Genomic DNA, 14,972 nt, shown 5'->3' with positions numbered 1-14,972 from the left:
ATCTGACTGTCACACAATCATTACATGACAGATGTAGTCCACCTGTATCTACCTTCCTGCACTCGCATGCATTATCCAGTGTTCCTCTCTCATCACAGACATTTCTGTGCTGCTGGCAAAATCCATTACCATGTTTTCTCCTTATCACCTCTGTTCCCTTCACCTTTCTATTGAAGTCTCCTCCAATCATCAGTCTCCCCCTCAGGGGATACTCTCTACCACTTTGTCCATCTTAGTTCACAATTCCTTTCTCTTCTAGTACTTCTGGGACACGCACACTGACAACATTCAGTACAGACCTTTTTATGTCCGGCTTCAAAGTCATGATCCTTTCTGACACTCTCTTCACCTTCACAACACTAACCACAAATTCTTCCTTAAAGGTTACTCCTACTCAGTTTCTCTTCCTGTCTACACCACCGAAGAACAGCTTGAGTCCACCTCTAGTGCCCCTTAGCGTTGCTTCCCTTCCACTTGATCCCCTGCACACACAGTAAATGTGCCTCTCCTCTTATATAAATGTGAATTTTGTGGACTTTTCTATTGATAAAGGGTAATGACAATGTTTGTAGTGGTTATTCAGTTCTGTAATGTTCTTGTTTTTTTTTTTCCCGTTTCTATAAAATATGATTAATTCTTTCCTGTTGGAGCATTTTGGATTCACGGTCAGTCTATGTTATGTCACTGACTGAGATGTTAGTGGAGTCAGTTTTGCATTGATGGGAGCGGCTCCTGCTGTGTGTTGCTAACAAAAGAATTGAGCCCAAAGCAGACAACATAAAGTTTGGGAGCTCAAAAGACATGTTGTAGAAGAGGGGGCTGCTTCAAGGTCATAGTGTAAGAAAAACAGCATATTTTCAACTGTGTATTTTGTAAAGCTACTCTAGTAAAATTCAAGAATGAAAATATGAACTTTGAAATTTTCCTAATAGGTTCACTTTAATTACCTTCATTTTAGTTTATTTGTTCCGCACATCAGACTTGGTGGTTCTTTTGTGTTTGTCTGACTTGTGTTCACACTACAGCTTATTAACTTTTGTGAAGTGCATTTTAACCCCGAGTTTAGCCAGGAGTCAGAACGTGTCTGTCAGACCACTGCATGCTCTCTCTTTCAGTTTCTCTCTGATTCTGATCTCTCTTTCTCTCTCTCTCTCTCTCATCATTAAGCAACGGCAGAGCCTCACTCACTCTCACTATGAGGTAATCTGGGCTGTTCAGAATTTTCCACACTGGCTCCTCCTCCATCAACCACCACTTATACTGTTTTGCCCTTCGATAAAGAGCTACTGGAAACTGTGGGTGCAGGGTTAAAATAAGTACTTTCTGTCTGGAGACACCATTGATTCCTGTTCTGTTCATGGCTATAAATTTATATAGTCAGACTTCACTACAAAGCAAAATATGTTGCTGCCGTGTCTAAAAGCTGCTCTGCATCTTTGGTATTCTTGTATACAGGCATTGTACTGGGAAAGATTTGCAAGACGTGTTTTAATGGATTAAAGATTTGAACACTTAGTCAGCTAAGTGCAACATTTTAAGATGTATGATGATTTTCTTATAATAGATAAGGCTTTTCCCTTTTTGAAATATGAAGGGTATAATTTTATAAAAGAATTAAGTGTACCAGAGACTGGACTTAAACTCAAAATGCAGCTTTATTCGCTGGAAACACGTTTCAAGGCTTTAACTTTACAAAACAAACCAAAAACCTCAAACATGAGCTCGAAACTAAACTGGACTCAAGAAACTAAAAACTAAGGAACATGAGCTCGAAAAAACAACCAGGAACACAACAAGAAAACACACGGCAAAAAAGAGGATAAGACACAACACAGGAAAAACAGGCTTTAATACACACCAGAGCACTCAAGGAATGAGAGACAGGAGGGAAACACAGATGGGAGAAACCAGACAAAAAAGGTAATATTGAGCAAAAACATGTACATTATAAGAAGTTAAAATGTTTGGTGACAAAAATATGTTGACGAGACCAATGTCATATATGAAACCATGTTCTTCTGCCTGTTTTTCTAAGTTTAAGCTGAATTTTTTTCTCCTGGCCACTGCAAGGTTCCAATCTAGATGCAACAGAGTACTAATCTGTAGCCCCAGTAATTTGGGTATCCCTCTCAGTGTACGTTAAATTTAGGAAAACATGGTCAAACGATCATCTTTTCCATTACATTCACAACTTACCATTTTTAACTTGAGATACCTTTAGCCTGTTTAAATACACACACCACATAAGTGCACAGACTACAGGTAATAACAGAAGTGACCATAAAACAGTCTAGCTGTTGGGAGTGAATGAAAAGATTTGATTCTTTAAATATATATGTATGTATGTATGTGTATATATAATCTTTTCTCTAAGTTAGAGGAAAAAATAAGAACACCCTTTACTACAAAGTGATTAGGAGGTGAAAAACAATGACTATAGCTATAAAGTATAAACGCAGCCACTAAGATGTCACTGTTTAAGGTTTGAACTGAGGACATTTTGAAGCCACAGTGTTAGTGTTCTGGCCACAGACATGTTAGATACAGGCTACAGCTACATGTGTTGGGAACGTTTAAATCCAAAATGTCAATATTCTGATGGAACAGTTTTATAAAGGGTAAACTTGATAAAAAGATTTAAGCCATTTTTTTTAGCACTGTATCCTGTTCTATATTTAAGATATAAACTATATGTTCTAATGCACTGATCATCTGTTTACTCTGTTGTCCAGCTTGCATCATTGTAAAATTATAACTATAAATGTCAGATGGCTGGTCAGGAATGTGACAGTCCAGGATGTGGGCTGCATTTTAATTTGCTGTATTTGCAGCATGACTAAGACTGATTCTCCTCTTCTTTTAGGTGATTCGATGAAAAAAACAAAAAATCAATTCTCAGGCTGGATACTAGATTCTGTAAAAAGAAACAAGATAAGTTTCTTATAGATTTGTCTTTGACTATGTCTTTGAATTGCATAAGTGGACTTTTTAAATAAACATGAAGAGATAGGAACGACTTTTTGAACAGTACCTGTCTGAAGCCTCATTTTGATAACAAGGCAAATGATGACCTTAGTAAGAACAACAGTCACAGCGGTCAGAATTAAGCTCGTCAGGTTAGTTGTTTCATCAGCTCCTCCTACAAGAGAAATGCCCACATTTGACTTGAATAACACATTTTGTGCAAAAACTGAAAAAATTCTTCAAATGTGATCCAACCTCTTCACAGTACTGCATTACAATCTGACTGTATTGATGCAAGACACACATCTGTTTCCTGTGGTTAACTCTCATATGAAATGTTACATCATTCTTACCTTGAACCTTTAGATATGTTGAGTTGACGATCACTGGGTGTCCGTTTGTATAATATCCACAGAAATACAACCCAGAATCAGACAAATCCACTTGTTTGATTTTGAGGAATATAGTCGAGATGTTGGATGTCAATTCAACTTTTTCACGTTCAATTCCGTTGCAGAGAACACTGGGCTGAGCAAAATTATAAATTGATGAAATACAAATAGGCGAGGTTTGGTTGACTAGTCTAAACCAGATTGTGTGAGTAGGAAAACTGGAAAAGTTGGAGCACAGCAGTGTGGCATTTTTTCCAGGCTGGACTTCCACAGTCTGAGAATCTGAGTGGGAGATCCAGCCTGAAACAAACAGCAAAGAAATGTAGTTCTAAGCTGTTAAGACCAAAACAGATACTATTAGACCTCAACAGCTTTTCTTCTGGTTATTAAGTAAAACATTACCCTCACCCATGGAATTCATTTGGAGACTCATTGCCAGTACTTACCAAGGCTGAAGAGAAGTACAGCTGTTCTCATAATAAAGCTCATCGCTGTTCTTAATAACTGAGCTTCACCAAGGAAGTTTCAATAAAGAACAACTTCTATCTGTCTCGCCACTGAGATACAATAACTTGCCCACAAAATGTTGCAGCACAAACATCTGCAGGAGCACTAAAATGAATGAGGTGTGTTTTGCCTGTTTCGTAACACGCATTGTTAACACCTTCACCACTTCTTTGGATGGTGATCTCACTGCTTTGAAGCTCCGTCCCAGCATGTAATATTGTAGACTTTTAAAGCATGTACCAAGACTGAGGCCAACACTGTCATCAAGTCTTTACAAGATTTTTTTTCCAAGCACAGTTTTCCTGTAATATATAAGTAGAAGACAAATAAAATGCATTAACAGATTTGACAGAAGATAAAAGATTGGAATTAGTTTAACAAAATCATAATAAATACATAAATTTACCACTGACGAGATTATGAGTAGTTTCTTTCTTATACATACAAATACAAATACTCTTACTTGGCATTTTATTAGGGATACCTTACCTGGTAGGACTCCCACCCCACACTTCCCCACCCGCCTTTGTGGTAACATTGCTGTGGTATAGATTCAGCAAGCTGCTAGAATCAGTCTCTCATGCACGTTAAGGCAGCATCATTTCACTGCTGCAGATTTAATGATGGAATCATGTCTGATATTTGGAGACTGTGGAAACCGTTCAAGTCATGTGGATGAAAGCAGTCCAAGATCATATGAAATTTGTGACATGCTGCATTATCCCACTGCCATGTTTCTCAAACTGTGGGGAAGTCTGGGCAATGGACGATGGCTTATGGTGGGGTGCCACAGCTAAATGACCATCAACAGATTAATGCATATAATTCTGGTTATATGCATTAATCTGTTGATCTAAACAGCCAAAAAGAAAGACATTAAGCGTTTGTGCGAAAGCAACAGCTTATTTGCATGTGGTTTTAATGCAGAGCTTAATGTTCATCTTGCTGTGGCTTTCAGTTTAGCTGATGCACCGTTTTGCCACCAAGGCGGAAGATGGTGGGTGGAGGGGCACAATCTGTAGCATGTTCATGGAAAGAAAGCTGCACACTTTGTATTTCACTCTTACAGTCACTGTTGATCATAATTAAAAGTAAACTGAAATCACTTTTATGCATTTTATCCTAAAACTTGACTAAATGAATTTAGAAAAAAGAAAGGAAAGGAAAACACTGTTGACTGTTGTTGTTGGCAAACAGAAGGCTGTACTCATACTAAGCAATTCACATTGTTCTTAACCATGGTTGCTTTCATGTTCATTCGTTGAACTGTTTTTCTGAGGTCATTGGCTTTACATAAAAGGTTAGGAAAAGATTTGCTTGGGGTAAAATAAGTCCTTTCTTGAATGAGTATTGCTACAGCCCTGTGCTTTTGATGCAGAACAGCAGCTTTGACACTGACTTTAATCATTGACCCGGGGATGCTACTTTGCTGTTTTTGATGCTGAGCTCGAAGGGAAACACATATACTTTGCATATCTGGATGCAGCCCGAAAAGAGTGACATGAACCCACACTTCTGTGGGCCCATAAACTGGACAGATATCGTATTGAGTGCCATGTGGAATGGGAAGCAGTCAGGGATGGAAGCCCGGCAATCAAATCACAGTTTGCCAAGTTTGGCTTTAGATAAATGGAAAGTCATCTCTTTAGAGAAAAATTATGCTACAATAGGTGAAGAGATGCTAGCTAAATATAGTTGGGACAACTCCCATCTGTGCTTTTGGGACCAGGACATCCTTGTCACGGTCTGGGTGAATGGCAGTTTTTTTCCACAGAGCCGTGGTCTCCACCTCTGGGCGGAGCCCTCATCATCTCACCTGTTGTCCACACCTGTTGGTGATTCTAGCTGGCTCTACTTAAGACCCGTGCACACAAATAGTCTTTGCAAGTTTGTCTGCTAACCCACGTTAGTGCTCCGACTTCAGGTTTCGTAGTGCTTCAAGTTCTAGTTTATGTTTACCTTGTGTTTTAGTCTTTTCATGGATCTCCAATTCTCCAACCTGGATGCACTCTCACTTACCTGGACGCTGGTCATTGCTGTGCATCACAAGCTACAGTTTCATGCTCTTTTTGCCGTCTAGCTTCATCTGCCTGCCCTCCTGTCACCATCGTCCTGGATGACTGGATCACCCAGGCTGGACTCACTGCTCATGCCATCTCAATTGAAAAAGGCTTTGATGGCAAGGTTATTCTGAAATTCCAGTTTTTGGAAGCTATTAAAAAAATAACAGTGAGGTTCTATACATGGAGTTTACAATAGCGACAGGATCATCCACAATTCATCAGTAAAGATATTATATCTGCTCATACAGACTGGTAGTTCAGTTCAGTTTTACACATAAGTTGTAAGCAAACCAGAAAAAAACTCAAACACATTTTGGTGACGTCTGTTTTATTACAACCTGCAAGTCTGTTGCTTCAGCTTTAATGAGATTTTGTGTGTGATTATATACATGCATTTATGTACTAAGATTCAAGTTCAAAATTAATTAGAGCTTTAACTGCCCACAGAAGAGTCTGTAGCTGTGGCAGGTGGATGTCACAGTGGCAAGGCTTTGCAGCAACCAAACAACCAAAAAAAAAAAAGCCAATGCAGAGTCTGGCCTTACATGCTTGTAAAAAGCTCAATGACAATGTCTGTAAAATTAGCATCAGAGATAAGATGAGATTTTCATTGACTGTCAGACCACAGTTGCTCTCTTTTTCTCTCAAACAAGGCAAACTACACCTGTGTTATTATTTCAATACAGCAGAGCCTCACTCACTTTCACTGTAATATAATCTAAGATATACATCAAAGTCCTCACTAGCTCCACCCTCATCAACCATCAGTGACAATGTTTTTTTCTCAAGTAATGTCAACATGTGTGAGAGATCTTTTGTATTGCATTTCCTGTGAGTCTATCTCGTAGCAGCGTACACAACATTTGGCTCCAGCTCTCTCTGTGGTACAGACCTTCTGATTTTTGCTCTGTGAGGGAAATTCAGTGCTGCATAGTTCATGACATCAGAGTCCACATTCTGTAATGAAAATGTTCAAAGTCACTAATCTTACACATTATTTATCTCTTAACATCCACTAGGTCAGAGGTAATCTGTGTAGACTGATGTGTGGATGTTTTAGTTTCTAAAAATGTACATTTTCAGCAACATAACTCAAACCTAATTCAAGACTGATTGCTGGTGACCGGTGGATGTTAATCAATGAATGATTGAATCAGACAATATATAAATCAATCGTTCTGAATCTACAGTTTAAACAGATTACCTCACTGCGTTGTGGATTCTGTCCATCGTCTTGAGCTATTTAATAGAAAAGCTGCATCAGTTAGTTATTCACTAAAAACTGTTGCATGTTTAGTTTAAGTTTAAATAAGTCAATACCTGTATGAAATTTCCTGATCTTGATAATCAGACCAATGATGACCAGGAGAAGGAAAACAGTTAAACTGCCCAGAATCATAGTGGATGGATTTTGTGATCTACCTTCTACAAGAAAGAGAAAAAATTTACAATAGTTAATGAAAATAAATAATAATAAATATGAGTATCTGTAGTTTTTTGACAGGTACTAAAAATAGTACATATCCTAATTCAATTTATGCTGTTAATGAATCAACAGAGAAAAAAAATCTTACCTTGAACCTTTAAATTTGTTGCACCAAAAACTATAAACATTTCATTCTTGAGTTCGCCACAGAAATACAGCCCAGAGTCAAATGAATCCACTTGTTTGATCTCAAGAAACAGCAAAGAGATGTTGGATGTCATGCTGAATTTGCCATTTTGAAATCCTTCATAGAAAGATGCATTTTTATCAGAGCTTTCCATAGACGAGATCCTGCTAGCATTGGGTTTGTTGGTACTTCTGAACCAGGATAAGTGAACACGATAACTGCTAAGGTTGGAGCACTGCAGCGTGACTTCTTCACCAGGCTGAACCTCCACAGAGTGAAACTCGAAGGCTAAGACAGAGATCCAACCTGCAACAAACAACGAGCATTAATGACATGTACGCAAGGTTCAGTTCTGCTGGATTACTGTATAGAAGTAAATGTAAAAAAGTGATAGATGTTCTTACTGAAGGTGCAGAGTAAAACTGGTTTCATGTTCATCATTCAGACAAGCACCACCTCAATGTCACTAACTGAACTGTGCTTCAGTAAAAGTGATCTGTAGGTAAAGAGGCGGGCTGTCCTTTTATATGTGCAGTTCGTCAGACTGACAGTGACGGTGCCTTTAGGAGAACGAGTGCAAACTGACACTGAGTAAGAAAAACTGGGCATCATGAAAAATCCTGTTTGATACAATTTTTCATGTAAGTAAAGTTTTAGGGTAAAGGGCTAACTGTTTACAAGAGACGTGTCAGTAAATTTATACAGTATTAAATATTCTTTGTTGTTTTTTTTGTCGAATATTTATCACAGTCATTATTCAGTCGGTTTTGTTACTGTTCACAAGTTTTGGTGCAGACTGTTCATTTCACATCTGTCTACAGACATGAAGTTAAGTGTAATTTCAATAAGTAAGCTCTTTAATCACTCGTTTGCTTACTCTTTGTTTGGCTGCTGGTCTATTCTTTATCTCACCTCCACTTTCCCACACTGTAAAACTCAATGCTGACATCATTGCTCCAGTCCAATCATCTTTTTGCCCGCCTTCTTCAAGTCAGTCAGCCTCCATTCTGTGTACTTAAAGTCACACTGCTCATCTTTCATTCTTGCCTGCAACCTTCTTCGTAGGGACCCTCCAAGTCTTTCAGTGCTCCAGCCAAGCCTCCATCCTACCTTTAACACCACACTCTGGAGGGTCCTGTCCTAATTCCAAACCCCACTTCATCTTAGTTCTGCTATAATGAGCCACAGAGCTTTTCCAAATACCATCGTTGAATTCCCTTTACCAATAAACGATGTTCAGTGTCTTCTAATGACCTGTCGTTTTTGAAATGCTGTGCACATCAGTTCCATTATTGAATTCCATCGGAGTGTCTGGAGGTTTTTCAGGGTGTGCCACAGGTGTAGGAAAAGATTTGCTTGAGGTAAAATAAGTTGTTTTTTTGAATGAGTATTGCTATAACCCTGTGCTTTTGCTGCAGAACAACAGCTTTGACAGTAATTTTAATCATTGACTTGGAAATGATTAATCACTGACCAGTAAAAGGAAAACAGTTAAACTGCCCAGGTTCATACTGGATGAATTTTTGTGATCCACCTACTACAAGAATGAAAAATAAAGGTTTTGTAGATTCAAATGTGTCTTATTGTGACACTTTCACGTGGTGTGGGTTTGACATTTAATTTCACACAAAAAATTAGCAGACTAAAGGCTCTGCACGTGTCACCTTACTATAACTGAGAGCAGTGAAGCGTGTTTGTGAAGTTAGGTGTGACCTGTACTCTTGAGTTCAGTGAAATAATGTGAAGGTAATTAACCACCAGCATGTGACCTGGCCTATGTGTGTTTAGCACACAGGAAAAAACACAGTCTGAGCAGCACTTCTAACTAACCCAACTCAGTCTCCACTGTCTCTGAACAGAGTAACAGTTTCATCCCACATATCAGACAGGTCTGCCCCGGATCTGGTGTCAAGCCGGCACTGCTGGTTGACTGGCTGCATGGTAACTGGTATTTCATCCAGATATGTGCCAGGTCTGGCGTGGATAGCACTGTTTATGGGATGGCATGCCACATCTGGCCCGATTATGGTTTGGGTTATGTGGCCCAGGCTCATAGAAAACACGTCTGGCCGAGATCCGGCATCAAGTTGGCACTTCTGACTGACTGGTATCATGGCAGGGTGTATGTCAACCAGATGTGGGCCAGGTCTGGCAATGATGGCACTTTATATGTTCCTATTTTCCTATTTTAGTTAGAAGACCCAAATGCTGTGTTGCAATACTATACTGCTATGGTAGCCAACATTTCAAATGCAGCGTTAACAGGTTTGTGAGTGTACACTTTATCCAAAACCTAGTGAAGGTTTACTCACTGAGTGGCTGTACCTCAGGAGGTAGAGCAGGTCACCTAATGATTGGAAGGTTAGTGGTTTGATCCCTGGTTCCTCCAGTTTGCGTGTCAAGAGTGTGAATGTAGTTAGGAAGCACTCAGTTTAGAGAAAGTGTGTGAATGTAGCATGTTGTATAGAGCACTTTGAGTAATCTGCGAGAGTAGAAAAGTGCTATATAAGAACCAGTCCATTCACTGTCTGAACAGAATTTCATCATGTTACTTTTGCACTGTTATGTTCTGTCACATGTTGTTGTTACATGGCTTGATTAAGGTACACATTAGGCTGACCTTGGGGGCCAGAGCTGAAACTGTTCTGGGCCAGCACAGGAACACCAGTGTGTCTGCAACTGGTCTTGTGCTGGCCCATGTGTGGGCCACCTCTGGCAAACCAGATCTAGGCCACCAAAGGGCCGTCATTCTTTGCGGTATGTGGGCCATGTGTAAGCACATTGTGTGGGCCAGATCTGGGCCATACCGATTTTGCTACGTGGGAATATGACCATAAGAAGTTCCATGATCATATCAACCATAACTGACAGTATACACAGTCCTTATTAGTATGTATGCAAACTGATCCAATCCAGGTTAAAACTGAACTGAGAGGAAAGGCTGACTCATGAAGTATTAAACAGGCAGATGTAAACAGACCTGTTTGTTACCTTGGACACACAACCCCCCCCCCCCCCCCCCCCCCAAAAAAAAAAAAAAAATTAGAGGATGTAAGAATTCTTTTTTTTTTTTTTTTTGCCTGTCCCGTTTGGTTCTTTTGCCATCAGAATTATTGTTTAAAGGCGAAGAAAGATGCCCAACGGATTTTCTTTACCAAATGGACCATCCCAGCCTTGCTGTATTAGGTCTATTTGATTCACCTTTGCTTTTATTGTTTATTTTAATTTAATTTGCTGAACACAGGACAGACTTGACTGGGGGAAAGAAAAAGAGCGGGGAAGAGGAATGGTGATAAGGGGCAAAAACCAAAAACCAACACAACAAACAGACAAAAACTACATATATCGATCACCTGGATCACCTGTTGAGAAAGAAAAAAGAGAAAACAAGCAAAGAAAAAGAGAGCAATATAATAAGCAACATCATCGCGATGATCTATGTGAATATGACAGTAAATACTAAATATTAAACATTATTGTGCAGCACGTAAGATCGACAGCACACAGTGTTCTTTGAGGTGGCAGCCAAAAAGGGTGTAGTTTGTGTGTGTGTGAGCACCCATGTGTACACCTGTGAGCGTGAGCGCGCTTGTATTTAAAAGGTTTCTTCATGTAATGATCTGCTAGAGGGTGTGGGGAGCCACAGCCCCGTCCTCCAGGGATTGAAGCAGGTATGGAGGAGATCAAGGCTCCAGACATCCAGAGGCCCCAAGAGCAAAGGAGACCAAGGAAGACCAACAGAGGGGCAGCCGCGCCAGTATCCCGCAAAGAGCTAAGGAGAGTCCCAGATGAGGGGTCACTCAGCAGCCGCAGAGCAGAAGCCAGGGGGGGTTGCAGTGACGTGCCCGTGAGCTCCGCCGGCAGCCAGCTGTGCCAGAGTGACCGAGCCCCAGGCCGAGAGGCCGAGGGCACCCCACCTCCGAAGGGGCCCGAGCGAGCCCCAGGCTCCAGGCCCCGACAAGCAGCCACCAGGAGTGAGCTGGTGTGTACCTGGACGCCCATCCCCGGACACAAAGAACCACCAACGCACCGATGTCTGAGGGCGTCTGCCACTGGCAAAGGGAGAGGTGGGGGGGAGATAGGCCTCCATACCATGGAGGGCCTGAGATGTCCCTAGAGAGGTGGCGTCTGATACCCAACCTGACATATAGACACAGACAAACAGGCACACACAGATACAAACATCCATTCCCACCCTCATGCTCTCATATGCAATTACTCAACACTCACCCAACGTGGAGACAGACATAAATAGACACTGTACACACAATCACACTCCCCAAGCATACTCCATACCCCGGGTCTAGGTACCCTTGCCCATGGAGGGGGAAACTGCACCCAGACCCAGGTAATGTTACCCTTTTCCCTGGGGTGGAGAGAAGCAGACCGCCCCGACTCCGCAGCAGCAGGGAGGCCCCACATTCCAGACCCCAATCGGACGGCCAACTCCTCCTTCAAGGATGTAAGAATTCTGAGATCAAGTCACAATACCCATACAAAAAACTATTTTGGGGTCTCTTTAACGTCCTCTTTTTCTGTTTCAGGATACATCGTGCATTATGACTGTGTACAATAAACCCTACCGATAAAAAGTTGCTTGCTATTAACTTTTTATTCTTCAGCTCACCACAGAAATACAGCCTGGAGTCAACTGAATCTACTTGTTTGATCTCAAGAAATAGCACAGAGATGTTGGATGTCATGCTGAATTTGCCATTTTGAAATCCTTCATAGAAAGTCACATTGCTCTCAGGGCTGATAATTGATGAGATCCAGCTAGCGTTGAATCTGTTGGTTATTCTGAAGTAAACACAAAAATGCTAAGGTTGGAGCGCTGCAGTGTGACTGCGTTACCAGGCTGAACCTCCACATAGTGAAACTCTAAGGCTAAGACAGAGATCCAACCTGGAACAAACAACGAGCACAACTTAATATTCAATAACAGTCCCTGTGACATGTCAGCCTGCATAATTATAAACAGTATTAGTCTTTATCTTTCTCTGAATAGGACTCCCTAAAGTCTTATCATTTCCCATCCTACGCAGTAGTGTATTTAAATAATAATAATAATGTTGATTTACCTCGAGCAAGAGGTGACGTCATTTAGATTTGTTTGACACACAGGAGCACGTATGCTCTGAGCAGCTCTTCCAAATGAACTAACTGAATCGTCTTTAAACAAATAGTAGAATTTAACAGTTGAACTGCTTACTGATCAGGAAGAGCCCCATCATGTGGTCAACTGCAATTCACAGCACATGCAGTACTTATTAGAAACATCTATGCATGTCCCCAATAATACATTAATCCAGGCAGTCAATCATCTTGTTAAAAATAAAAATCTTTCACAATGGTTCATGGCTTCTAAAAGTTTGCTAGTTTAATCAGATTGGGGCAGACAAAATCCTTTAGTGGGAAAAATGCTTTATTGATGAGGGCATCAAATACTCTCATTTTGTCAGATATACACAATATGTACAAATGTACTGGGCCACAGTGCTTAATCTTTAAATACAGGCATTGAAAATCTCATTACCACTGGTGAATAAAATCAAGTACCCAGCAGTCTGCCCTTCAGATGTTTTAGAAAGATTGGGTTGTTCTGAAGAGTTTACCGAGTTTGACAGTCAGTTTGTGAAATTTCTTCCCTCCTAGATATTTCACAATGGTGAAAGTGGTATTACTGCAAAACGGAAGCATCTAGGAACCAGAACAACTCACCTATAAAGGTGCAGACCATGTAAGGTTACAAAGTGTCGGTGGCTGGGCGTATCACCTCCACCTCAGCCTAATGTGTAAAAGCTGCTGATGCTCTGCTGACTCAGTGACTGCAGGGTTCCAACGTCCTGTGGCATTAACATCAGCAAAAACTAAGCAAAACAATGCACCAGTATATTCATGGCATGGCTGAGGACCTCCTGTAGGTTTAAGGTGGTCCAGTTACTTTGTCTGTATAGTGTATATCCTGTACAAGGTGTCTGATCACACCAGCCACATAGCAGCGAACAGCAGCATTTGATTCCAAGAGGTAATGCTTCTATTTCAGTCATTATAATGTCCATAGTGGAAGTCTGGGAGTGAAGCAAGATCCAAGGTTGTCAGCTGAGAGACACTTTAATCTGTTATTAATGTCCCCATGTTTTTGATTACTGTTTTTCTTTATACAACGTCTTTTTTTATTAAAAAGTTAAAAGAAGTTAGACTTTCTCTTTGTATTCTTATGTCTATTTTTCATTTAAACAGTAAATATAGGAGGCATGTCAGGAATATTCAGAAACAGCCTTGAGAAGAGCACACAGAGAAACACTAGTGTAGTGCAGGGAGTGATTGCCTGAATGTCAGACTTCAACATCAGTCTCTCCAGAGCCTGACAACTTCCTGCTGGAGTTTCCCATCTCAGACCCTCCTTCACCTTCTTTGAGGAGTAGCTCACACTGCCATTCATATTGTTTACCCCAAATTCGGACCCTAACAAGTGTAATATGTTTCTTTTATGTATTTTGTGTAATTACACCCCTAACATATACTGAAGTGAATTTGAATTGTTCGTGATCAACCAATCTGTTATGGGCTGTGAACACCAGGCAGAGAAGATGTCTCAATAGCAGACAAGGATTGAACAGTGAAGCATTTTCAGTCTCAAGTCTTTATAAACACAAGAGGAAATAACAAAGGAATCGAGGTGATAGTCTGAGTCAAGGTTAGGAGGGAGCGTCACTTAGTGAAAGAATAGTTTGGTTATTGGTCAGAAACGGATATTAAGATGTCTCTGAATGTGACTTGGGCAGTGAGAGGGAATTTTCTGGCTTACTTGGTGTGAATGGCAAGTGTGATGTGGAGGGAGTCTGGTGGTTTAAGGTAGGAAAGGAGCTCCAGGAGGTCAGGCAAAAGTGTGCAGAGTGTAAGTGGAAGCTCAAAGCAAGGACATAAACATCTTAGAACTTGGAAACTGGAGGTTTTCAAGAAGTCAATTTACCATGCAGAGCTAACTATCTTGTGAAGACTGAGTGCCCACATCATTCAAGTACATTGTGTGTGTGTGTTTGGATGAATGTTTTTGGGGTTTCTTTACAAATTGAGACCAAATCACAGTAGGAATAGCCTGTCACTGTCATTACTTCCATTGCTGCCACTGCAACTGGACTCTCATTGCACTACTAATAGAGTAATGCAACACAGATATGCTGTATAAGGTAAATGAACCACAGGCATCAACTAGAATTATGTGAAAATTGTAGCAATGACACTGAAGAACTACCTCACTGTGAACGTATCATCCATAAATAGAGTGAGGTCTGCTGTATAATCAGGGCACACTGGTGACACCAGTAATGTGTACTGATGCATGTTGTGTGGCGTACAGTCATAGACATGTTGTTAACCTGCACAGGTGATAGAAGCTGTTTCAGATAAAGTGTGAGGTTTTCAAAATT

The 14,972-nt window shown here is 40.6% G+C and overlaps 2 protein-coding genes across 2 annotated transcripts; both read right to left on the bottom strand.

Moving 5' to 3' along the window:
* Positions 1–2,888: 2,888 nt before the first annotated feature.
* LOC148104364 (T-cell surface glycoprotein CD8 beta chain-like) lies at positions 2,889–3,845 on the bottom strand. Its single transcript, XM_087839412.1, has 4 exons — positions 3,803–3,845; positions 3,318–3,656; positions 3,032–3,139; positions 2,889–2,914 (listed from the first exon to the last, which is right to left on the bottom strand). The coding sequence occupies exons 1-4, from the start codon at positions 3,843–3,845 to the stop codon at positions 2,889–2,891; spliced, it is 516 nt and encodes a 171-aa protein (XP_087695538.1).
* Positions 3,846–6,763: 2,918 nt separating this feature from the next.
* LOC148104363 (uncharacterized) lies at positions 6,764–8,701 on the bottom strand. Its single transcript, XM_087838352.1, has 5 exons — positions 8,650–8,701; positions 7,501–7,845; positions 7,247–7,351; positions 7,131–7,165; positions 6,764–6,883 (listed from the first exon to the last, which is right to left on the bottom strand). Exons 1-5 carry the CDS (start codon positions 8,699–8,701, stop codon positions 6,764–6,766), a joined length of 657 nt encoding a protein of 218 aa, XP_087694478.1.
* Between the last annotated feature and the right edge of the window lie 6,271 nt (positions 8,702–14,972).

Source organism: Neolamprologus brichardi, chromosome 3, assembly GCF_056152115.1.
Source record: "Neolamprologus brichardi isolate AB-2024 chromosome 3, ASM5615211v1, whole genome shotgun sequence".
In the NCBI taxonomy this organism is placed as follows: domain Eukaryota; kingdom Metazoa; phylum Chordata; class Actinopteri; order Cichliformes; family Cichlidae; genus Neolamprologus; species Neolamprologus brichardi.
The sequence above is the reverse complement of the archived record's forward strand: the minus strand, read 5'-3'. Positions and strand labels throughout refer to the sequence as shown.